Source organism: Vidua chalybeata, chromosome 16 (assembly GCF_026979565.1).
Source record: "Vidua chalybeata isolate OUT-0048 chromosome 16, bVidCha1 merged haplotype, whole genome shotgun sequence".
NCBI classification, from domain to species: Eukaryota; Metazoa; Chordata; class Aves; order Passeriformes; family Viduidae; genus Vidua; species Vidua chalybeata.
Window position 1 is genome coordinate 9,118,705 of NC_071545.1, and position 25,575 is coordinate 9,144,279.

Here is a 25,575-nt window from a genome sequence, read left to right on the forward strand (position 1 = left end):
GCGGCGGACGCCGCGATGTCCGCGCTGAAATCGTGCTCGAGGGCGGCTCCGGCGCTGCGGACATTGCCGTACCCGCAGGCACCGCCGCTGTCCCGCCTCACCCGGCAGCGCTCGGGGGAAGGCGGCTGCGAGCTCCACGGAATGGCCCTGACATAGGTTGGGCACAGTCACCCTGGCACCCCGCGTCCTGAGGGACAGCCCGAAGGACAGCCGCCAGCGGGACCCCGCGCCCCGAGGCATGGTGCCGAAGGCCATTCCTGGGCCACATTCCCGGGACACGTTCTCGAGGGACCGTCCCCGAGGGACCGTCGGCAGCGGGACCCCGCGCGCCGCAGGGTGTCGCGGCCCGCAGTGCCCGGGAGGGGGCGACACCCCGCGCAGGTGCGCAGCCTCCGGTGCCCGGGCGGTGGCGCTGTTGCCGCCCGGCGCGCCGCCCGCCGGAGCAGTCGAGTTCGGGGTGCGCTCCCTGGAAGGTCAGCGCGGCGCGGGGCGTGCCGGGAAGGTGGGGTCTTCCTCCGGGACAGCCATCTTGTCCTGGCCGGGTTCGAGCCGAGGGGCGCGGGACGATGAAGGGGTTCCCGGTGGCCGCGCGCTCCCTCTCGGTGAGCGGGATCCGAGCGCGTCGTGCGCGGTGCGGGAGAGGCGCTACTGGTGGTGACAGCTGCTGTCTGGGCCCGGGGACTGCGGGCGAGCCTGACCCCGGCCAGCCCGGGGCGATGAGCCGGGCAGGGGGCGGAGGGCGGCGGTCGTGGCAGCGGGGCTGCCCGCGGGGTCGGTGCGGGCGCCAGGGCCGGGCCGGGCCGGGCCGGCGGGCGGCGCGGCGGGAAGGCGGCTGAAGGTCAGACAGGCCGCGGGCCGGGCCCGGAGCGCCCCGCGGCCAGCGGCGCCCCGGGCTTTGCCAGAGCCGCCCCGGCAGCGGCCCGCGGGGCACGGAGAGAAGGGAGGTGAGGGGATCCCGCCGCGCTGGAGGAGCTTCAGCTGCTTGAGACAAGGTGGTGCCCTTGGCATTGGCGCTTGCCGTGTCCTGGAGGCGGGGAGGGGGCAGAGGGCTTGTCCTGCCCAAAGGCTCTCGTGGAGCTGGCGGACAGCTGGGTGGAACCTGTGCTGGATGTCCGCTGGAAATGCGCTCCAGCGGGATGGAGAATGACTTCTGAGTGACAGCGTGGGAGTCAGTTTTAGATGTAAATAAGTAGACTTAGAGTTTAAAACCAGGCGTCTTACCAAAGCCTTGGTGCGGGAGGAAAGGAGTTTTTCCTAGATTCATACAATGAACGGTCCCTGGTAAAGCAGTGAGAATTACGTCGCTGGCGTCTGTATAGCCGAGTGCTGTGGTGTTTCTGTCACTCGGTTTTTACCTTGAGATGCATAGGAATTAAGTTACCTTCTAATGTGAAAAGAAAAGTAATATGTAAATTTGCTAGTATAAGCAACTTCTAAAGCGGGTGGAAAGTAATAGCATTTCAGATTTGAAATCAGTAGTCTTGTCATTTCTGCTGCCAGCTGCTGAATGCAGGGCTCTTGTGGTATTCACCTCTCACGTGAAGGACTGCTTCTGGTAAAAGCCTGGAATCATGGAACGGTTTGAGTTGGAAGGGACATTAGAGATCGTGTCATTCCAGCCCCCTGCCATGGGTAGGGACATCTTACACTGGACCAGGTTATTCTAGGCCCTATCCAAACTGTCTTTGAAGACTTCAAGGGATGAAGCATCCAGATATTCTCTGGACAACATGTTCCAGTGCCTCACCACCTCACAGGGAAGAATTTCTTCCTAAAATCTAATGCAACTCTCTGACAGTTCAAAATTATTTCCCTTTGTCCTGTCACTATCTGCCTGTGTAAAAAGTCCCTCTTTATCTCTTTTAAGAGCCCCTTTAAGGTACTGCAAGGCTGGAGTGAGGTCTCCCTGGAGCCTTCTCTTCTCCAGGCTGGATTCCCCAGCTCTCTCAGCCTGTCTGTGTAGCAGAGGTGCTCCTTTGATGATTTTTATGGCCCCCTCTGGTCCAAACTGCAGTCTGGGGAATTCCCTACATGTCCTCTTTGCATGCAGCAGTCAGTGCAGACAGGTTGGAACTCTGAGGTGACTCTTCAGGAACTGAACTGCCTACTCCTGAGGAATTTAAAGTTACCTCCAAGGTGTTGTGGTGCATATGTGGATTGTTGTGCCTCTTGGTTCAGTGAATTGCTCTGCAGGTGTCCTACAACTGTATGGGATGGAGAGGGATACCCACTGCACAGCTGCAAAGAGAGGAGGGGAGGAAGTGCTTACAGTGCTATTTCTTGAAATTCCAGAGAACTTGTATAGCACAGGTTCTGACTGATGTAAAAAATAATCAGAGGAATTACAAGGCAATCACTGTTTTTACTCCAGTGTTTGAAATCCTTCATTGTATTTCTACTTTAAAGTCGGATTCTTTTTCAGTATGTAAGAAAATGTGATGAACTAATTTAGGAAATCAATTCTCTTATGCTTTCTCCTCTAGAAGAGATTTTACTCACTTAAAGTAGCTCCTAAAGTTTCATCCTCAGCAACTGCAGCAAAAGTGAAATTAACTCCAGAGTCTCAGGATCTTGAGGTCAGTATCAAAATGCAGGTTGGTTTTTCTCCCCCTCTCTTTTTAATTTATTTTTTAAAACTCAGTCAAAGCAGAGCTGTGGTAGTACTTCTACTGAATGAAAACAAAGTTTTTTTTCTTTTTAATGCAGATCACAAAATTACCAAATGGCTTAGTTATTGCATCTCTGGAAAACTTTTCTCCATCTTCAAGAATTGGTGTGTTTATTAAAACAGGCAGCAGATATGAAACCACCAGTAACCTGGGAACTGCTCACCTGCTTCGTCTTGCATCTAATTTGGTAGGTGTTTATTGCCTTTGTTATTATGTTGACAGTAGGTGAAATGGTCAAAAGATTATTATTGCAAAAATAAATGGTATGGTAAAATTTAATGTAAGAGATCTTAGGAAGTGGAGAACATTGTACAGTGGTACTTGGTTGTGTGGTTCAGTGCAGAAGTGATACTGCGTCCTGGAAGATGGGAAGTAATACTCATTTATAATTGTATATAAATGAGTATTATTTTCTCTAGGGTCTTAAACTAGATATATATAGTATATTTATATTCAAATATGCACATAACTAATTCTATTTAAGCTGCAGTAAAAATTACTTCAGGTGGTTGATACAAACTCAATCTTGTGCATGTGTGGAATATTTCTGAGTAGTTTCTCTTACTGATGCCATCAACTCAGTATCTGTTTTTTAAGTAGCTAGAATTGTAAGTTGCCTTTTTTTTTTTTTTTGTTTAATAGACTACTAAAGGAGCTTCCTCCTTCCGGATCACTCGTGGCATTGAAGCTGTTGGGGGCAGCCTGAGGTTTGTACCCACATAGAAAGATAATCTGTTGCTGAGATGCAAAGGAGCTCTAGGACTGAAGGGACCATAAGAAAATAAGCACAAAATGTGTAGGTGGATAAGCTCAGCGTGGTACTTGAATAGTGAATGTTGTCAAGGAAGATCTTGTACTTTTTGTTCTATTAAGCTTCAAGTGTGAGCTCATGATTTGTATTTTAGAAAGACCTTTCAGTAAACAAAATATAAATATTGTGCACATGGAAGAAATATAATTTGTCTAGAAGCTTAATTTTCTTTCTGTCTTTGCAGACTTTGAGAATAAACTTCCTAAAGTCAGATTTTTTTTCCTTCTTCCATCTTTTGTGAATAGATTGCAGCCTTGGGAACAGTACAGACATTAGTTAGCTTTTGTGACTTGAGAGTTTTAAGCCTAGAAAACAAGACTAAGAGGAATAAAAGAGGGATCTCACTGTACCTGCTTTCTTTCAGTGTATCTGGAAATAATCCAGTAAGATCTTTTTATCTAGAATTTGGTTAAAAATAGTGTTTTATGACTCTACCCTTTTTCTGGTCATATCAGTAACAAATATGTTGAAGGAAAAGGACAGGATGAACTATGTTTTCTGCCCAAAGAGAGTAATTCCTAAATGCCTTGTTTAATACATACACACTTTTTTTTTCATGTTTTGCTATTCAGCCTTACTTGCTGTTTTACCTTGAATTATTGTGGTATCTTAAATTCTCATGGTCACAGGACATTAGTTATTACTTGAATATTATTGCTTGGATACTGAAGATGTGAGTTTTAATTAAGTCTGTTTCTGCTCTGTATGTGTTTAAACAGTCATCCCAGACAGATTTTAGGTTAAGTAGTTACTTTAGTCTGTATCTTGATTAATTTGATCAACGGGGAGTATGTGTGAGAATTCACTTTTGTGTTCTTTGCTGAAATGGATTTTGGTTTTTTTCTCATGTAGTGTGCACGCAACAAGAGAGCAAATGGCTTACTCTGTTCAGTGTCTGCGAGACTATGTGTAGGTATCTGGATGGGCTATAAAGGGAATTACTGCCTTCTTTAACACTCTTTGGTAGTGAAGACCTGTCATTTTACAGGGTGGGAGGAATATCTCTTCTCATGCTTTTGTAATAAATCAGTAAATTACTATATTAATATTCAACTTCTGTGTTATGTTACTGAGCATACAAATGCTACAGAATTGAATTATCCTACTTTGTACAGCAGTGCTGATAATTGCTCTGGCTTGAGTGATGTGTTTTGTTGCTGACATGTTGCTTACAGATTAATTTGAACTGCAGAAGAAGCACATGTTACTTGTGTTTAATGCCTTTGTAACTTTTTTTATCTAGTGATACAGTAATGGAATATCTCCTGAATGTTACCACAGCACCCGAGTTCAGACCATGGGAAGTAGCTGCTCTTCAGCCACAATTAAAAGTTGATAAAGCAATTGCACGTCAGAATCCTCAAGTTGGTAAGTGTATTTTTTGATCCACTGTATTGGCTCTGCAGGAGTTCCTTCAAAATGAAAAAATAGTTTCCATTTTGCTCTGTCACATGAACATTGAATTTTTCAGCTTATTGATATGAAACTTTTCTTAATACACAGGTTTTTCCAGCCTATGGTAACATTTAGCAAGTAACATGCTGAAGATATCTTACACCATTCTCCTTGACTGCTTCCAGTTTACATTTTCAAGTCTTTTCAAATACAACCAAAGAATGTGCAAATCATAAGTGTTGGTTGCAATGTATTTGCAGAAGCTTGTGTTCTGAAAACCATATTTAGGTATTACTCATTGGTGTGAAAATAGTATCCTGCAAAAGACTTCTTGAATTTGTATGGTTATTTTGGTATAAAAACAATATGTATTTTTATCACACTGAAAATGGGTTCCAGCTTTAGGATTGTAAATTTAGATTTCTGTGCTTAAGGGAAAACAAAGAGGAAACACAACACAAAGTCTCAGATCAAGCCTATTTCAGGATATCTTCTGTTATTAACTCTCATCATCCAAGATCACCCAGGTAGTTCTACTCAATAAACATAAATTTGTACCACTCTGAAGCATATTTACCTTTGTAACCCATTGAAGGTGACAGTGTAATGTTGGAAAAATCTCTGGCTCATACTGAAGTGCTACTATTTTTTAAAACTAATGATAATCTTTTTTTTTAACTTACATCAACTGCAGGTTGGTTTTTGTAGTAATGTAATATTTTCAGTTACAGTTATGTTCAGAAACAGAACTATAAAGAAAGGAATCTTTCTCTTGAGGAAAAAGTATGAGCAGATACAAGGAAAATATCAGAACAGGAATTACTAGAATGCTATTGGAGTGCAAAAAAAAATATTGAGAAGGGAATTGAAGACACTAGCATCCTTCATCTGAGCAGGGAGAGAGATGTGACACCTCACAAAGCTACAAATACTATTCTAGAGAGCCTGTTCTTTCTCAAGAGCAAGGGATGCCTACAAAGATGATAATTAATAGGATGCTGCTCCCCTTCTTCTAAACACGGATTGCATTTATAGCTTGCTGTTGAAGCCAGAAAGTGTTGACCATATATTAAAGTTATTATATATAAAAGTTTGGTTTGGGTACTTTTTAATAATTTAAAGAATAGAGGCCTCAGGCCAGATTATTCCAGCCCAAGGATTTGAAAACTTCCCTGTGGATTGGATTATTCCAGACCTGCTTTTGCAAATTGTCTGGTCCCTAAAGTGGACCACAGCTCCTTCATTTAGTTTCTTTCATAACCTTCATTACATGTGGGTCTTGTGTTAATCATCTGAAACTTTGTTCCTCTCAGGAGTGCTGGAAAACTTGCATGCTGCAGCTTACAAAAATGCTCTGGCAAACCCCTTGTATTGTCCAGACTACAGAGTTGGAAAAATTACTTCTGAGCAGGTAGGGTTCTTTGTATTGTGCTATATGTCTGTCTCAGTTTTTTGTCAGGAATAGGTGGTGAGAGAAAATTAATTTAGTATATATACAGTCACTATTTACTACCTTATTGATCTGGTGTTAAAATAATTTATTTCCATGCAACTTTGAGTATGGGTATAGAACTGATGCTTGCATTTAAAAAGATGGTTACTGTCAGTGGCTTTCTGTTGGCAATAAGGCTGTCAATGAAATGCAGGTGTTCTTGTATAAAAGGGTTTTGTAGTTGTCACTGGGAAATGCAATAAAATTACATTCTATAGACAGTTCCTTTTGGAAGCTTTGGAATTTGCTTTAAGAAGTATAAGGGGCTATGTCAGAAACACACAATTTTTGTTCTTTAAACAAAATATCCTAAAATGCTAATTTACTGTTGCAGCTTCACCATTTTGTACAGAACAATTTCACAAGTTCAAGAATGGCTCTCGTAGGAATAGGTATGTATGTTCCTGAATGAACACTGCAGGTCATGTGGGAAAACTGCTGGAGAAATTGGAGTTCTCTGTAGAAGTAAACTGTTACCATAGGCTTCACTTTTATTTAACTGCTGTAGTTTTTCAATGTCATTGTATTACTTGGAGTAACTGTTGTATTGCAGGTATAAAGCACTCTACCTTAAAGCAAGTTGCAGAGCAATTCCTAAATATCCGAAGTGGATCTGGTGCTCCTGGTGCAAAGGCTGTTTATCGAGGGGGTGAGGATGTTTCTTGAATCTTTTCTGAGTGACTGATTTTCTGTTTATATATTAGTAGTAGTATTCAAAGTTACAACTGAAAACTCTACTGTTGCACTAAATGCTAGGCATTGGAAGTGACAGTTCAGATGCATATCCCATTTAAATAAGCAGAAGGTTCTGAGACAAAACTGAACCCAGCTCTTCAACAAAGTTTTACCTGAGACATCATTTTTTCTATAAAGTGAAAAGTAAGCTGCCAAATGGTTTCTCTTGGCTGTTTTGGTAAGATTTCTGTAAGAGTAGGTTAAGGGCTGTCAGGAAGTGGAGGTAGGATTTTTATTTAGGGAAGATGTGTTAAATGTTCTAAGTAATGCTTAGCTTTGTCAGAGCAGTGTTTGTACCACTGCCAACAACTCTTATTTAGTTGGAGTATTAGATGTCTCTGTAAAGACATGAAGGGGAAAAAGAAAGTTTCCAGCATTCAATATTTTACTGGAATAACTTCAGTTTCTATAAGCCAGCATAAATATTAGTATGAACAGAAGGTACACTATTCTCTGGGTATTTGTTATATGGAGACGCTTGAGTTTTATCATCTCACACTGTGTATGGTTTAGAGTCTGCTTCAAATAAGGCATAGTAAGGTACTGGGTTTTGTGCTAGCAAGAAAAAATTTGAATGTAAAAGACTTAAAATTACCTTCAGCCTTATGCTCCCTTCCTGAGGGGACATGCAGTAACTTCAGGCCTTGCTCTTCTCTTGTTAAAGGGAAATGTTTCTTTTCTATGCCTGTGAATGTACTGTAGTTTCTAATTGAACACTGTATTACCTTTTTTCTGTTGTATTTCTAGGAGAAATCAGGAAACAGACTGGTGATAGCCTTGTCCATGCTGCTATTGTAGCAGAAGGAGCTGTTGTTGGGAGCCCAGAAGCAAATGCCTTCAGTGTCCTTCAGTATGTTCTAGGTGCTGGGCCCCTTGTCAAGAGGGGAAGCAGTGTTACCAGCAAATTGGCCCAGGGTGTTGCTAAAGCAACCAGCCAGCCATTTGATGTAAGTTCAAAGGATTACTGTATTCTGATTTCTAGGTAAAATGTGTATTATCTTTGAGAGGTTACTACCTTCAGCTAGAATCTTAATTGGTTCATTCTTGCACACATTACAGTGTATCAGGGAAGGGCTTCCACTCTGATCTTTCTTCAGCACAGATGGAGTTTAGCTTCTTGAATTACAGTATTTTAGATCCTAATAGTAATTATTTTCCAATGCTTGATGCTGAATTATTCTGATACTTAAAACAGTTAATGATAATGTTTATTTTGCAGGTCTCTGCATTTAATGTTAATTACTCTGATTCTGGGCTCTTCGGGATTTATACCATATCCCAGGCTCCAAATGCTGGGGAGGTGAGTTGCTGATTATAATTTAAGCATTAACAACATAATCTCCAAAGTAGTGTTTTGATTTGAGAGAGTGACTGATTCATCAAAAAAAAAAAAAAAAAAGGAAATTCATATGACTTCTTGTATAAGAATGCTGCACATTCAGTTATGACTTATCTCTGTAAGCTGGGAATGAGACTTGCTTTGTGGGAAAGACAGATACATAATATGAAGTGAAGTTATGCCTTGAATTGCTGACTGTAATTGCTGATATACATTTGTAAGCCTAAGTATATAATGAAAAGCATGCTGTCTCTAAGCTGGCAGAACTGAGCACTTTCATGAAGAATGGTGACACCATATAAATTAATGCTGTGGTGCAGTTGAAATCCACACTGGTTTTTGTGCATTTTTGGGCATTCATTACAGTGTTTTTAGTTTTGTTACAAAACTTCTCAGAATTGTGTTCAGGCAGACAGTCCGCACATTGTCAGCTGCTCTTCCCTTGAAGTTTCCAAGATAGCAGATAATAGAAGTAACATGTTGAAGTTTGATGTGGGAAGAAACCTTAAATTATTTCGTTTTCCTCAGGTCATTAAAGCTGCTTTGAACCAGGTAAAGGCAGTTGCTCAGGGCGGTGTCACTGATGCTGATGTCAAAACAGCAAAGTAAGTGTGTAAAGAATTCTTATGTGTGTAAAGAGAATTTTCTTAACATACAGTTACTTGTGAAACACACAGACTATTCTGTACAGCAGAGCTAACCCTGTAATTATTTCCATGCAGAACTACTCTCAGTCCTGCATTAAAACTGAGACCCTGTCAATATTCTTTTTGAAAGCTGTACTGATTCTCCAGTAGTGTTATTTCCTAATAAAAACACAGAAGTGAGAGGTGTTAATATTTTCTGAAGACTGTTTCAGTGTAAGAAATTAGCAAGTGTCAGCAGGTGCTGTCATTTTAATCATACTCTGTAGTATTAAGATGTATTTTAATTAGAATCCTAAATTGCATTATTTAGTTAATTCCCTTTACAGTTACTTGAGCAATTCCCAAAACAATTACAATAAGCAATCTGTGCCATCTTCAAAGAAAAAGAGTAATGAGGGTCTGCAAGTGTAAAGCACCGAATTAATGATGGTACACCAAGTGCTGGAAATACATGCCCCGAGGAATATTTGGGGGAGGGGGTCTCCAAGTAGTGTTAAACTGCATTGAACTTCTCGAGCTGCAGTTGTGCAAAACAACAATATAGTACAGACTCAAGCAGCAAAATGAAAATACTGTCTGTTGCATGTATAAAATACAAGACTCTTGTAAAGCATAGTTACACAAAATAGGATAGTCTAGACATGATTGGTTCTGCCTTGGTCACTAGTAGCTAAATGGTGGATTCTGGACTTTTTTACTGGGCATTATTTGTTTTGTGTGTTGTGGGTTTTGTGGGTTTTTGTTTTGTTCTTTTTTTTTAATAAAGCTGCCTGGCATTAGGGAGTTAGAGTTACATGCAGTGCTGCTGTGGCTAGTTTTCTTCTTTTTCTCTGGAGTTTCCTTTCTGGAATGGCTTCATACATTTCCTGTATTCCTCTGTTTCTTTTATTTGGGGGGGGCGGGGGGAGCAACAAAAAAAAAAAAAAAAGGAACCAACACCAGAACAACAAGCCCAAACCCAGTCAGTTCTATTTGCAGAGTCTGGCAATTCAATCAGAAATACCAAGCTACTTAATAATGAGCTATTGGAATAAATAATTTTCTATCTTTCTGTCTTTAGAATAGAAGGACAGGCTTACAAAAATAAGGTTTTCATATGTAGCAGTGATTCTACATGAAACACAAAAAAACAAACTCTTTTAATGAAACATGGAACTATGGAACTATTACAGGAGTAGCCTGAGCATTTACATTCAGTGCTTGTTTGTCACTTAGGACAAAATTGCTCTGCATGCATCTGTTCTTGATGAGAAAATTAGATTTAAACTTGATAGTTTGTCTAACTGCATTAGTTACCTCAGACAGAAACAAATCCTGAGCTAGAGATCTTCTGACTGTGTGGAGAGACAGTAGGTGTTCAAGTACCTGTCATTTTCATGCTTTGACTGTTTATGGTGCCTCTTTCCTAACCATGGAATCCTTCCCTAATCGAAAAGGAAAACCTTTCAAAATGGAATCTTGAGAAGTTTAAAAGGACCAAAACCTCATTGTATTTATGGGGTGGTAGGGAAGGTAATAGCAGGGCTTACAAGCTTGCTCATTGTTAATGCTTTGTTTGATGGCAGAAATCAGCTGAAAGCCAACTATTTGATGTCAGTGGAGACCTCAAAAGGGTTGCTGAATGAAATTGGCTCTGAGTCCCTGGTTTCTGGCACACACACATCCCCATCTGCTGCTGCTCAGAAAATCGACTCTGTAGCCACTGCTGATGTTGTGAATGTAAGTATGTGTCAGCACCCACAGGTGTTCCTTAATCACTGTGTCAGGTTTTTTATGGAAAACTGATGCTCATTTCTGTGTGTTTATAAACACACACGTATACTGTCTTTAAAAATAGAAAAGGCAGCTCATTTATGAATACCAGCTGGGTATCTTTTGATGTCTTCACTTACTTAATTAACAGAAGACTCTTTAATACACTGTAAAACTAGTGTAGCTGGGAATTATGTAAAATTCTCATCTTCTTCACTCAAATTTACCAAAACTGGCAACTAATATTCATGGAAAACTTCATATTAGTTTCAGTGCAGGTGATTCTGTGTCAAGGTTTTTAGGATTCCTGAGTCTAGAATAATGGGTGTATTTAAAAAAACAATTAAGCTTTCAGTGATAAATTGATGTAACTTTGTTGCTACTGCTCATTATCTTGTTGCTTATATGTGAAGCTGATTTCTAAAAATCTATCATAAAGAGAAATTCTGAGATACAAAATTTGGTTTTTCATAGTCATTGCTTATTTGTATTGCAGCAACTAGCAATAGCTTTAGTAGTAATGAGATACACTGTATTTTATGGTGCAATAATTATTTTAGGAATAACCATTTCTAGAGTTCATGCCTTTTATATCCATCTATCTGCCATTTCTGTTTAGATTATAAAATGAGCATCTGCATTAGAAGCAATTAGATTTAAAAAGAAAAAGGAGGATTGTTTACATGATGGTGTATTAGTGCCAGGATTTGTTATTTGTTTAGTAACTTGAAACTGATGCTATGAGTAGCATCAACTCTATTGTAGTGAATATTTCCTCATATCCACTTTCCTGATTTATTTTCAGGCTGCAAAGAAGTTCCTCAGTGGGAAGAAATCAATGGCAGCTTCTGGTGATTTGGGAAATACTCCTTTTCTTGATGAGTTATAAAAACAAATCTGGGATGGGTTTGATTCAAGATGGACCTGAGGTCTAAGTCACCTATGTTCTAAATGAATTACTACTAACTTGTTATTTATGAATTCAGTTCTTCTCAGAAAGTTAATCTGGAGTAATTGTGGGCTCTCACTCATCAAATAAAGTGCTGAGTTCATACATTTTATGTAGTTTTTTTCACTGAAATGGTATATAAAAAGCTGATAAATCTGGCTGTGTACAGTGGAGGTAAAAACCACAGTGCAAAAACAAGATGAGTTTTGGTAAATGTAAAATAAATATGTAAAAAATTATCACCACAATGAAGGCAAATGCAGTAATTACCACTGGTTAGCCATATATTCTTGTATATTCAGGAAAAGTTCTTGATAGATTGTCTCTACTTTCCTCATATGAATTAAGTAAAGAGACTTGCCTTCAAACAAAGCTTGCAATTCCTACTTGTCTGGGACTAGAAGAGATTTTGTTTCTCTATGACTTCTCCACAAGTAGTGCTGGAAGAAGTCCTTGAGGGGATTAGCCATATATAGCTAATACATAATTTGAAATCTCATAGGACATCAATTTTTTGAAGTCTAGGCATATATTAAAAGAAAACAGATACATCATAAGAAATTGAGGGTTTGAAGAAGCCAAGTCTTGAGCTGTTCTGAAGCAAAGCTAAGACTTACAGACAGGATGCACGTGATACAGAAGGGCAGGAGGAAGAGGAAGGAGTCTCAATATGAAGGAGGTCAAACACCACTGGTTGGAATGTAGGATTGCACAGTGCACCAGCATCATTATGGAGTACAGCATCACACTGTGCCTACTCAAGTGTCTGGCCTGTATCAGATATTCATCAAATTTTGGATCTTGCTGGTAACATGAGTGAACTTGCAACACTGTAACTGTGAAGATTTATACTGAAAAGCATCCAAGTCTATATCATCATCACTACTGGGCCCAGTGTGTTTTCACTCACACTGGAAATACACAGCATGCTAGTACTTGAACATGCAGTAATTCCCAAGCCATTTAGTTAGCTAATTATGGGATCTTCATTTTTTTTTCAAATGCTTGTTCTAAAGACAAGTTCTTCAATTCTGAAGTGCTGTAGTATCAAACATTCTATTGTTCATTATCCCTTGTATACTCTTTCCTTTGGTCTTTCTCTTTGCTCAGTCAACAGAAAAGCAAGCTCTTCTATTTCTGCTCTTTCAGCATAGTAAATGATTTATTTAAACATAAAGGTTTAATCTCTTGGAAAGCCCCTTGCTGTGTGAGCTTCCTTTCTGCTCTTCTAGCCTAATTATCTCATTTTAATACTTGTGTTCCTTCGCCTACCTCTGAGGTTTATTTCTGTTAAAACTCTGTGCCTCGGGAAAACTTGGAACTGCCTTGTAACCCATCTAGATTAATTCTACTACCTGTGTGGACCACCCTTAGCACTGAGAGCAAGATATTCTTAAAAGCTGTCTGCCATGGCTCTCACAAAAAGTGCTTTTTTTTTTTTTTTTTTTCCTGTTTAATTTTAAAAGTCCTGATCTTTAATCACTGTTGGGAGTTCAATTGATTAAGAAACAAATAAGCTTTGTACAGGATTGTAGCAAGAGCTCCATCTTGGTATCATCAGCTGATTATGTCTTGATGTGTTTTTTATACTAATGTCCATTACAAATGGCCATGGCCTTTGACTTCAGTGGTTTTATTGCCAGCTAGAATTTACGCTCACAGAGGAGGCAGGAAAGGACCTTACAAGACATTGTCAGGAGCAGCCAGAGGTTAAGCAGGAGGTGTCTGCAAGAGCTGAGGCATTCCAGCAGAAAGCAGCCACTGAAGATTTTTATGGAGATAAAACTCTTTCTTGCACCATTGAAGGTATTCTGAGGAGATGCACAAATCATCCAGCCCTGTTTCTTCTTGCTGGCATGGAGAAAGGACAGGCATGCCTCCATGCCAGTTTGGTGAGTCACTGTGGGATTTTAAGACATTAGTACCTCCCACTAGTTTTGTTAATTTCTGCCTCCTCCTAAAGTCAGCAGAGTGGCACCGGCTCATTCACACTACAAGCAGTAATAGAACTGGTCTTTTTGGGTTCCTATTTGAAACTTTTCAGATTATACTCATATTAATCAGATGAGGAAAAAAGTCCATAAAGATAAAATCTAATTCACTGCAAGAAAAGCTCCTAAATAGTGCATTTGTGCACCTTACTTTTCTCAAGCCCCATGCTCTGTGCATTGATACTAATGCCAAAATAAGTGTGCTGCTTGTGTTATTATTAACAGATGGAGCTTCTACAAAATACTACATTTTCTGCAAAATTTTACAGGTTTGGTCCTAAACAAGTAAGTTCATCCTAAACATGAATTGAACAGATTCAGCTGTTTGGTGTGGGGTTTTTTTTGCATATGGCATGTGCTGAGTTAGATCCAGGTGCTCCAGGAAGCATGCTCGACTTGTTTCTTTTGGTTCCAAAAACTAAGATCAGCTACAAAGGAACAATGTTTGTTACAAGTCCCCAACCCGCTTTATACCCTTCTGTACTTGCTGCAGTAAATCAAACACATCACATGCTGTAAATAATTTTATTCCTTGTAGCCTTTATTGAAAGTGCTTTTGATGCTTGCCTTCTTCAAATTGTTGCAAATAAAACTACTTATTTTCAGTGGTGCATATTCTTAATATTCAATTATTAGTAGTCTAATTATAGGTGGAGAAAAAAAACCAAAAAAACCCATCAAAACAAACCAACAACCAAATCAGTATCATATATATACTTCTGTATATCAAAGGGGTTTTTTCAGGGAATGGATGAATGCTATTGCATCCTAAGAAAATAATAATAAAAAAGTGTTTAGCTCAAATTTATGCTCCAGATTTTTCCACTGATTTTTATACTCAGATCTGAAGTGCAAAGCCTTTTTCCTAAGAAAAGGCTAAGAACTTCACTTGATCGTTTTTATTTCATCGAGCAAGTAGATATTTCTTCCTGGTACTTGCAATTCTGAAGAAAGGACTGCCCAAACTATAAAGGCACTGCTAGGAAAATTGTTCTAATTTAAAGATACGCATTTTCACTGTACAGCCAGTAAATTGCTCAATTACTTCATTACGCTCCAGTCTTCGCTTCATAGATTTCAATGTTAAGAGACAATTTCATGCTGGGAATTACCATAGCGCACTCGCGTCCCCGAACTGTAGTTCATGAGTTTAATGTAATTGGGCTGGGGACCCATGTGAAGCACTCACATTTACAGAGCTTTCAATTTCAAGTTTAATACAGGTGTCAGATGTTCCACAAGAAACCTTTAATAACTGGTAATAGTCTGCTAGTTCTGATACGGTTCATTTCGGGTTTAAAACATTTAGCAAATGAACACCTGTGTGGATTGTTAAAGCACAGAGATTAGTCTGTTGCCACTTTGTAACTGCTCTGTGTAATAAAGAGAAATAAAAAGCAAACAATAAGGCAAATTAATTTCAAGTCTTGTGAAGATTTGTGTTACTTGTAGAATGAAATTACTTGAGCAATAATGCACTGAATAAAGAATGTTATTATTCAAGTCTAATTGCTACATAAAGGAAATAGTCAAAATATTTTTTGGAAAAAAATCTGCTGGTGAGTAGGATATCTGTTTTTGCTGGAGAACAATGTATAGGCTTAAATCTTGAACTGATTATGGAACAGTCACCATAGCAGCTATTTTAAGATCACAGGTATTTCATCACAGTGGAATGCTGGCACTGAGCTTTACACAGTTTGTGCTAGTTTCTTTTCTCTGTAATTTTGAACTGAGTTTCTTTTGATGTCTGTAAGTGTAAATAAATCAGAGACAAGCTCAAAGCATAAATGCAGAACAAGGATATCTTCAATGCAATTAAATTTTAATATCACTATTGGTTCTTTTTACCTGGTTTCAGCTTTCCATCATTACTGTGGAGCTTTTTTCATCAAGGCTTGTTATCTGGAGATATGGCCCATCCCATACCATTGTGAGGGCTAGTCCTTGTTCATCCCTCCCAATCTCTGCCATCAATGCTGCAACCTGGGTGTGCTGAGAGAAGTTTCCCAGGGCTGCCAACAGCCCTTTGAAAATGAGAGGAAAACTTTACTAGCTGAAAGTGTGATATCATTCTTCAATAAAACGTTTAAGGAGACATTTGAGAAGGTGCTGTCCCCATTCTTAAGTATCCAAACAGTTAAGCCTCTCATCCTTAGTTACTTCCTTAGACTGGCATTGTGTGCTGAGTTGCTGCCAAAAGACTACATAAACGTAGTTTCTGCAAATAAATACACTGAAAGTAGTTAGAAACTTATTTCTTAAAAAGTCACACATTTTGCCAAGAGGAGGAGCAACAGTGCTGTTACTTAAGCATTCAATACTAACAGCAATATATTCAGGGAAGATAGAGACCAGGTCACAAAATAACAGAACAGAGGAGTTTCCAGCTACTAAGGACTTCAAGAAAATACAGCATGCCTATAGCAAATTGATTTTTCAAATCACTATTTCTTCCATGCACCAATTTTTTCTGGTTTAGAGGGAATAATTTCAGCTAGTTTCCATGAAAAGCCTTACAATTTTCTCCACCCTTAAGAAAATTTGTCAAGTATAGGCGATTTCTATGGGAGTTAAGTACAGGGCTTGTCCTCCAAAGAACAAATCCTACTGATTGCTGTTGAACACTTTACAATTACTGATATCTCCATTTTGTTTGTACAGTCTGCCATCTACGTAAAATACATAAAAATAAACAGCACAGGCAATCGCCCACTTGGCTTCCCGGTATGTTCCTTATAGACCAGTTTTGCTGCTCTGGAAAAAACAGGTGGGTGTTCACTGTTGGAAGGGAAAAAATGGAAACTATTAGATATTTTCCAAGTACCTGTAGATGTGGGGACTGTTTGGTTCATTTACTTCAACATTCCCATACCAGAATGACAGTATCAAAGGCACAGAGCTATCATGGCCCAAACCGGGCTGGTTTCGCACATTTGGTGCATTGTTCATTTTCCGGCTACAGATTCTCACAGTTCGGTATAGCTGAATCCATGGAAAAGCATGCCATCAAAAATGGCTGTATTTGGGTGAGATTTCCAGTCACAATTAATTAAGATTTCCTTCCAAAGACAGGGCACAGACACAACGCTGTGTAGCGCTTCTGAGGGGCTCCACAGCCGCCAAACCTCAGTCCTTCCACGTCCCCTGTTCCCAGCAGTGCTACAGAAGCAGCTCTGGAATTTCAGCTCATGCCCAGCGTTGCGAAGGGATAAAGAGCAGGGAGTCGAGAAACAGAAAGCAGTTTTCTGTGGTGAACACAGACCTGTGATCGTTCCCCAGCCCTTGGTACTGACCAAGAGGCCCATTCTCTCGTTCCAAAACACCTCGGGGGATCGCGATGCCTGAGGGCCGCGAAGGACCAGGCGGCAGGGCAGGTGTTGGGGCTCCCCGGGCCCGAGGCAGGTGGGGACCAGGCGCGGCAGGGTCCGCGGGCAGCGGCGCCCCTCACGGCAGACCCGCCCTGGGGCACCGCCCGCCCCACCCTCACCAAGGCCCCGCCCCCTGCCCAGGCCACACCCACCGGCGGCGCTCGGCCCCGCCCGCCGGCTCCGCGCCTTCTCTCCAGCCCCGCCCTTTGCCCCGCCCACAAGCGCAAACACCACCCACCAGCGCAAGCCCCGCCCTTCTCACACAGTCGACCCCGCCCATCAGAGACAGGCCCCGCCCCTCACCCCGCGCTGCCCAGGGAAAGCCGCCGCGGCCCCGGAGCTGCCCCGCCCCGCCCGGCCCTGGCCCCGCCCCCCGGGGAAGCCCCGCCCCGCCCGGGGCGCGCGCCGGGGACCGCGGGTTCCCCTTCCGGAGCGGCCGCCGCGCCCCCGCCCGCCGGGTTCGCTTCCGGCGCCGTCCGGGGTCCGTTCCTGCCGCCGCCGCCGAGCGCGGCGCGGGGCCCATGGAGCCGCGGCCGTGAGGCGCCCCCGGCCCGGGCCCGCTGCGGGAGCCGGGCGGAGGCCGGAGCCGGGTGCCGCCGGAGCCGGAGGAGATGGACAAACTGACCATCATCTCAGGATGCCTCTTCCTGGCTGCCGACATCTTCGCCATCGCCAGCCTGGCGAACCCGGACTGGATCAACACCGGCGAGTCCGCGGGTGAGGGCGGCCGGCGGCGGGACCCGGCGGCGGCGTGCGGCAGGTGGCCGGGAGAGGGCTCCGGCAGCGCCCGGGGGGCTCGGGGGCGGGCGGGGTGCGGGCCCGGGGCGGCCGTGGGGCTGCCGTGAGGCGCCGAAGTGAGGCCAGCCTGGGGGGCTGCCGAAGAGCGGCTGGGCCGGGTCCCGGGGGGCTCCCGGGGCTGCTCCCCCGGGGCGGCGGCGAGTGAAGCGGCCGGGGGAGCTGGTGGACCCCAGCCCCGGGCAGAGCCCCCGGCAGAGTCCCCCGGCCGCCTCGGCGGAGCCCGGTCTCCCGAGGGGTCCTGCAGAGTCCCCCGGCCCGCTCTCACTCCGCGAAGCTGAGGGCCAGGGCAGCATCCCTGCCTGTGCCTGCCAGGTGCCGTCACCTTGGACAGGGAATTGAGATCTGTCTCTGCTTAGTTTGCGGCAGGTTTGGAGTCTTTCGTACTACACTGACGTTTCCTTTGTTGCAAGGAAGTTCTTGCTTCCCTACATCTTTTTTTCCCCCCAGAATATTTCCTGCATGCTGATTTTTATCAGCTTTTAAGCCGAGATCCCATGTGTTTTTTATTTTAGAGTGTGACATTGTTTACTTTAAAAGAACAAGGGCTTGGGCGTTTGTCTTTTTACTAATGATGTAATTGTCTACAAACAATGTGTTTCAGTCCGTTGATAAAGACCTGCGTGTTGTGATCAGTGAAGCAGGGAGAGAGAGCAGGAGAAGGGCAGCTCTTTGATCTCATGTCCCAGAGGAACCCAAAGCTCCACTTTGGGAAAGGAAGCCATCCTTAGTGCCAACAGATTAAACTAACTTAACCACTTTGACCGGTCACAGGACCCGAGGGAGCAGCATGAAGCTGTGTCAGGGGAGGTTTAGGGTATCAGAGAGTGCTCAGGCACTGACCAGGCTCCCCAGGGCAGTGGTCACGGCGTTACGCCTCTGTGTGTTCAAGAAGTGTTTGGACAACGCTCTCAGGCACATGGTGTGATTTTTGGGGCTGTCCTGTGCAGAACCAGGACTTGAACTTGATGATCCTTCTAGGTTCCTTTCAGCTCAGGAGATTCTGTGACTTTTCCTAAACTTATAATTTCCAAGCAAACCACAGGTTAGTACAGAGAAAACTGATCTGGCTGTAAAGACTTTTGTCATAAATTCTTGCAGAGGGCTTGAAAAATTTTCTTCATCTGGCTTGTATCTTCCATGCATATGAACGGTTGAGCTGATTCAAGTTGTGTCGTATTTCCTTTATTCTAATGAAGTAGAGTATTAAAAACTATTTGGGATTGGTGACTGTACTTATGGCTTATTTGATTTGCTTCTAATTACCTAGTCTAGAACCCGGACTTTCCTACATGGTTCAGAGGAAAGGAACGAGTCCCTTCCCAAAGTGCAGCCTTTAGGAACTCCCTGGGTGACTTCACTGTTCCTCCTGTAGCTAATTGTGATGATTTTACTGCCTATGGCTAGATGAAACAGCTGATTCTTTCCTCTTATAATTCCACCTAACAGCAGTGCTGTAGTAATGAGCACTTCTTCAGTGGTTTAAAGTCAAATAAAATAGTGTTAATTTCAAATATTTAAATATGTCTTTCTGAAGTCCTGCCTCACATTAGCAGATCTTGTGCAATGTGTAAGTTGTTGGATTCTCTCTGCATGTATAGGAAGAAGATAACAAAAAGTATTCTGAAAAAAGTGCTCATGGAAGAAGCAGCCCTTTGGGAATTAAGCACAGTCCATTACGTTCTTTTGTAAAGAAGAATCTTTTCTATCTCTTTGTGATATAAAAATTGTTTCCTAAAATATTTTAAGCAGCAGTCATTATTTCTTTACTTAGTGGATGATTACTTAAGAATCATTTGCCATTTCTGAGGTGCAACTAACAGTTTTAATTAGGCTGGCAAACACGAAATCTGGATTTTTCTGAAGGACTTCAGCAGTCAAAGAATGTTTTGACAGACCTAAGCCTTTTTTTCTTTGCTCTGTTTTGAAGCCAAACAAATTGTTGTCTTGATAAAACCATAAAGGAGAGCTAGCTGCCATCCTTAATGACTCTTTTGTAGATTTTTATTGATAGAGAATTCAATGCATTATTATAAGAGTTGTGTTTAAAAGCAACACAAATGTGTATTTCAGGTGCTTAGACCGTCTAAAATGAGCCATTTGCCCAAATTGTAAATAGAATGTGGAGATGCCCATTGAACCAAGGACTTCCTGTAGTATTGAATTCTGAGGTGAATGCTTTTATGAGTGCCATTCATTACCCAGAGACTGCTGGGGAGAGATATGGCACAGGAGGGCACAGCCCTGGTGGTAAAACCTGTCCCAGCTGCTGGTGACATTCAGGGACTCTCAGCAGACTAGTGTGCTTGGAGCACATCCAAGGCATTCAGCTTCCATATGTGCCACTAAGAAGAAGGGTTTTTTGGAGCATCCTGCACTCAGCTGGTGAAAGGAACTGTTTGGTAAAAGAAAATATTTCTTCGCTTTATCTCTGTGTTCTTAGGTTCATCTCCTGTGGGAATTATTCTGGATTCTGCTTCTACAAGTCAGCCTGGTACTGAGGAGGAAGGGGAGTAAGAGTGTGTCTCTGCTTGGCTGCTGTCCTGGGGGTTCTGAAAGGCAGTGTGGAACAGCCTGATCTCCTCAATACTGCAGCTGTTTGAGGATGGCAGAGAGCAGAGGTCTTGGCAAACCTGGGAAGGCTCATTCAGAGCTGTTTACAGTCCCTAAGGTTGGGCACCTGAGCTTATGTTTCAGAAAAAAAAAAATCTGATTTGAATGCTAAGCAATATGTACCTCTTACTCCAGAGATAGTGATGAGCTTTAGCTAAATTGGATAGCAAAATAAATCACTGGCTTTAATGCTTCTCTGAAAAATGGAGATAGTTTTCAATATTTTTTTAAATCAATATAGAAGGGCTGATTAGTCTCCTAAATCTTACTCTTAAAGATAAGTTTTATAGTCATTTGAAAAATGTTGGCTATAAAAATTTCTCCCCAGCAATTATCAGCAAAGGATTGCAACTGAGATTATTGAAGGTCTCAGATGCTTATCTGTCTTCAGGCCAGAGGAACTACACCTTTGTGAACATGAGTCCAAGTCTCTGTTGAGCACTTTTTCTTTATGCAGTTTTGTAAGAATCATTCATTCATTAACTTGGTTTCAGATATTTCATACGTCTTTAAGATGGTAAAGGAAAGATGAAAATTAAATGGATTTTTCTTACAGTGAGTTCTCAGTGAGGTTTTGTTATTCGTGCTGTGCAAGTACAGAACACTGATAACTCCAATCTGGAAACCAGTGGCTGCTCAGTATTCTTGCACTGACTGCCTTTTCTTATCAAACTGACACTCTCTGTGAGAAATAAGGACAGAGTTGGCTTTAATTTCAGCCAATGCCTAAAGGGCCACTGATTTCAGTAGGAAGGAATTCTGCTCCTGTATCCCTACATTTCTGCAAAGAACTTCATAAGCTGATAGTTTTGTCTCCATATGTTCCTTTTTTTTTGTGTGGGAGGGTCTTTAATGATTTTGATATTTTGTCTTCAGTAGGGGAGGAAGGGGGACAGAAGCAGCTCTGGCTTCTATTCTTTTATAGGAAAAATTGTATGAATAGTATGCACAGTTGAAATTAGAGATGTTAAAAGCTGTACACGTGGGGGGATTGACAGTTTGAAATGCTTTTATGGGGTTTAGGATAGGTCAAGTAATTCAAGGGAATAATTTAATCAAGTAAAATCTCCCTTCAGAAAGCTAAGATATCAGTTTGTTTATGTGGCTTAGTCATCCCTTCCTATGTAGCATGATTGTTCATTTGATTCCAATTTCCAGAACAACGTGTACCCTTTTTATAGCAGTCATTAAGTTAACATGGATGTCAGGATTTAGGGGTGCTTAACTGATGGGTAACTCCTAAAGCAAGGATATATCACATCCTCCTGTGCTGATCCACAGGTCACCAGGGAACACACAGCAGAATGTTATGGCCAGGGCACTCAGCACATGCCCAACATACTTGTGTTCAGCAGAGCTTCCAACTTCATCTTGATCTATGGACAAAAAGATCAAGGTCACTTATGTTAGGAATTATACTTTTCATTTAAACTGCCTTCTGTATCTTGCTGTGCAGTAACAGTGTGATAATGAACTGTAAGTCTAGAATTTATTCTAACATTTATTTAAAGTTGTCTGTTTACCAGTGCTGTCTTTCTATGTATCTTCTGAAGTGTTATGTGTAGTTCTTGGGGTTTGCATACTCACTTTTTTATTTGTGAAGGGTGACTTCAGATCAGTGGTCTTACAGAAGAGCAGGCTCTGCACAGCAGGCCATTCCTCCTGAGGCAGTTACCTCCCTGCTCCTGTGAATAAGTTGTCTAGTACTTAGTGGAAAATTACTGATGTTCAGTGTTATTCCTCTGCATGTCATAGCTCTTCGTGAGGAATTTTGTTTCACAGTTCCAACAGAAAACTGTAGCTTTGTTGGGATCAGCTTCCCAACACAGGTAGTACAACCAAGCAGTGATTCCTGGCTCCTGCTGAGCTTGAGACCACTGAAATATTTTTCTCTAATTGGAGCACTGGCTATACATGGAATAAACCCAAGACCACATGAAGGGCTCAAACGAAACAGTACTTCTAAATAGAATAAAACAGATAAAGTAAATAAAGTATCCACAACTTAAAGAGGGTTTAAACTTGCGTTCCAGCCGGCATTTTTGTTCTAAATGAAGTTGTCTGCTCAAAAAGTAGTGATTTGTAAAAGTCAGTATGGCATATTACCAGTGACTTCTGCCCTTTAGGGCCTGTGCTGAGAAACTGTTCATGTTCAGTGCTCCCCTGAGAACAAGTCATGGTATAGAGCAGCCATTGTGCTGTCCTCTGAAGGAGATAGTGTTGTTTCTGTGATATGTGGAGAGTTGGCTTTCCAAAAATTGTCTGTAAAAGGGTTCTGGCGATCATTTGTTAAGCACCTTGCAATATACTCAAAAAACACAGTATGCATCTCCCAGCTTTTCTCAGTAGAAAGTGATAGGACATGATAGGAAGCAATTCTACAAAATTACTTTTTCCTAATGTTTTTTGTGCTATCATGTAGTGACTGTGACAGGAGAAGTTATTTGCCCTTTCATGAACCTGTTTGGATTGCATGCTGAGAATACAAATAAAAGGAGGATGATACAGAGAATGAAGATTTATGTACCATCAGGTCCTAGAGGTGAGTTCTGAAAAGCAATCTCCCAAGCCATCTGAACATCAGAGTGTTAAAATTAGATTGTAGGACATAATTTTCAGGAAAACACATTTCTTTGATGGATGCTCCCAGGTGTGTGAGGAAGGAGGGAAAGGTGGTGGTGGGTTTTGATGTGTTGCTGATCCCCACAATGAGGGATGAAGACCTCCTGCTCCTAAGATGCAGTCCCTGCAAGCAGCACCTGCATTTCAGAGAATTTGACAATGCTTTAAAAACAACACTACCAAACCCAAACAAGAACAAGATTCTGAACCCCACATAATCTGAATACTCTAATAAGAGTAGCCTGTTAATGGGTCTGCCTGAACTGGGAGGGTCAGTGCCATCTTTAAAAGGAATGTTTCCATTCTACTTTGTGTCTGTAGACGTCATTCAAGTGGATGTAAAAATGTGACAAAGTAGAGTGTTTGAATTGTGCTTGGGTTCTTTAATCGAGCAGGCCTTAAGGCACAAGAAAAAATCAATAGAAAGGCATTGTTGTAATGGATTAATTTTGTGCTTACTAAACCACTCAGCATTTAAACATATGGAACTATTTTATGTGTAGGAAGAATCTCATGAAAGAGAGCTGTGTCAGCCTGGTTATTTGAGCCTGCCGGAGAAGACATGAGAGAGCCAATTGTTTTTGTCCATAGAGGAACTGATGTTTTACATCTGCTTTTTAACAAATACAAACTCATGCTGCTCCTGTTAGGTGCATGTTTTGTTTTCTCTTTAGCATACAAAAAGGTACAAAACTGTCAGTTTGCCTTCCACCAAATCCTGTTAAATTCCTCATTCTCTAATTAGAGTTAGGTAATAAATACCTGATTATAGAGTACAGATCTGGGAGCCAGTAACTTTCAAATCCAGCACGTGGCATGGCTGACTTTGGATTTTGGCAAATTATTGTGGTAGTACCCCAGTTTCTTCCTCTGTAAAACAGAGATGGTATCTTTATCACAGTAACTTCTATTAGCATTAGCAGCAAAGCTTTAATTTAATTTTGGCTTTAACTTTTGTTTCCTATCACAGTTTTACTTTATTTAACTAAGGGGAACAATCACAGAATAACTGGCATTTCATTTGGCTTTTCTAATAGTAGGTACTTTGGATAAGGTACTTGACTTTCAGATATTTGGAATAACCTTTTTATATACTTACCAGCAGAGTGCACAGTTCCTACAGAACTAAATTCTATTCAGTATGTGCAGATAAAGATTTGTTTTCTGTCCATCCTGTGCTTTACTCAAGAAGTATGTAACTGTAAAGCTGCTTTATACAAAGATGGCTTGTCTGTGGGAAAGGAGCCTTGTTGAAACTTCAGCTTTGTGGCTTCAGCAAGTTACCTGACTTTCCTCTGTTTTTAAAATCAGCTTAGACCTGATTGGAGGTGTGTGTATTACATTTGTTGCCACAAACTTATACCAAAATCAACACAAGAGTAACTTAAATGTACGAGTCTTAAAAGTAAGGATTCAATAGTGTGTACTGCAAAACAAAGATATAAAATTGTCTGAAATGATAAAAAAGGAATCCTGTTAATGGCTGGGGCTTATTAAAAACTTTTGTATTGTTAGTTTCCAGCCAGCACTTATTTGAGCAGCATTATGTAAACTCCATTTGTACTTTTGCCAAAGCAAAGAAGATCAGTAGGTCAAACTTTTAAGCTTGACCTACTTATTTTTTTTCATAGGTACTTCACAACAGCTCAACTTTTCCCCATTTATTTTCATGCTGTGCAGTGTGTAGGACTTTCATCTTAGGCAGGAGTTCTTCACCTCATTCTTGAATCCTTTTCCAGCAGTGGATGGGACCTTTGTATTTCAGAAGAATGTAACTGAAGTGACTCATGGATGAGGAAGTATATTGAACTTCACAGAGAATAAATGCTGCTATCTATTTTAGAAACAGATACAAAATTATGTTTGTTGTATGGTGGAACAAATACAATATGGAGGCTGTTTTATTCTTCTACAAAGTAATTTGGGAAAACTATAAAATTATTTTAAAATTTTAGGTCATACAATTTGAGATTTCAAAATAATTTTCCTATTATCTAACTGTAAGTTATTATTGTAATTCACAGTGCCTAAAATTTTAGTAATTGACAGAATTTTTTATTAGTAAGGGCTATATGCAGGAAAAAAGTTATTTGATAATTTTGCAGCAATCCCCTTATGTATGCTCCAGCTGCTTTGTTCAATTTCACTTTTCTTCCCCAAGCCTCTGACTGATGGAGATATACACAGATCTGAAAAACTGGAGATATGGCCAAGAAGAGGATCTGTGCAGGGTACGTGTCTATTTTAAGGAGAAGGGAAACAAGCTAGACTGGCATAGCACTCCTATTGGCCTGATTCTGTAGGGATCTGTATGGAATCAATGGTCATAGGTTATCTCTGTTCTCAGTGTGAAGCTTTTGGGTTCTTCCTATGATATAATTTTATTTCCTGTCT

General features: G+C 41.4%; 2 protein-coding genes across 4 annotated transcripts in view; both read left to right on the plus strand.

Moving 5' to 3' along the window:
- The first annotated feature begins 487 nt into the window (after window positions 1-487).
- Window positions 488-14,385, plus strand: LOC128796036 (cytochrome b-c1 complex subunit 2, mitochondrial). Of its 2 annotated transcripts, none has more exons than XM_053957278.1 (14): window positions 488-602; window positions 2,484-2,576; window positions 2,707-2,856; window positions 3,312-3,376; window positions 4,333-4,389; window positions 4,724-4,848; window positions 6,189-6,286; window positions 6,702-6,759; window positions 6,921-7,016; window positions 7,850-8,049; window positions 8,322-8,402; window positions 8,970-9,046; window positions 10,654-10,807; window positions 11,646-14,385. In XM_053957278.1, exons 1-14 carry the CDS (start codon window positions 567-569, stop codon window positions 11,727-11,729), a joined length of 1,374 nt encoding a protein of 457 aa, XP_053813253.1. In that variant the 5' UTR covers window positions 488-566; the 3' UTR covers window positions 11,730-14,385. The 2 variants fall into 2 exon arrangements, with proteins under 2 accessions (XP_053813253.1, XP_053813254.1); XM_053957279.1 differs by having other exon boundaries at window positions 2,487-2,576.
- A 3,296-nt stretch (window positions 14,386-17,681) lies between these two features.
- Window positions 17,682-25,575, plus strand: part of MOSMO (modulator of smoothened) — a 31,261-nt gene continuing 23,367 nt past the window's right edge. Inside the window, exons 1-2 of one of the 2 annotated variants that reach the window (XM_053957960.1) lie at window positions 23,003-23,101; window positions 25,343-25,412. In XM_053957960.1, coding sequence (XP_053813935.1) covers window positions 23,081-23,101; window positions 25,343-25,412 — 91 coding nt within the window. In that variant the 5' untranslated portion in view covers window positions 23,003-23,080. Of the gene's footprint in view, window positions 17,869-23,002; window positions 23,102-25,342; window positions 25,413-25,575 lie in introns of those variants that run through there. The other variant, XM_053957959.1, reaches the window with a different exon arrangement.

Excerpts from the sequence above, each read along its gene's own strand:
- LOC128796036 (XM_053957278.1), top strand. The coding sequence starts at position 567 with ATGAAGGGGTTCCCGGTGGCCGCGCGCTCCCTCTCG. Across the intron at positions 8,050-8,321 it reads CAACCAGCCAGCCATTTGAT|GTCTCTGCATTTAATGTTAA; the intron begins GTAAGTTCAAAG and ends TTTATTTTGCAG. Across the intron at positions 8,403-8,969 it reads AGGCTCCAAATGCTGGGGAG|GTCATTAAAGCTGCTTTGAA; the intron begins GTGAGTTGCTGA and ends CGTTTTCCTCAG.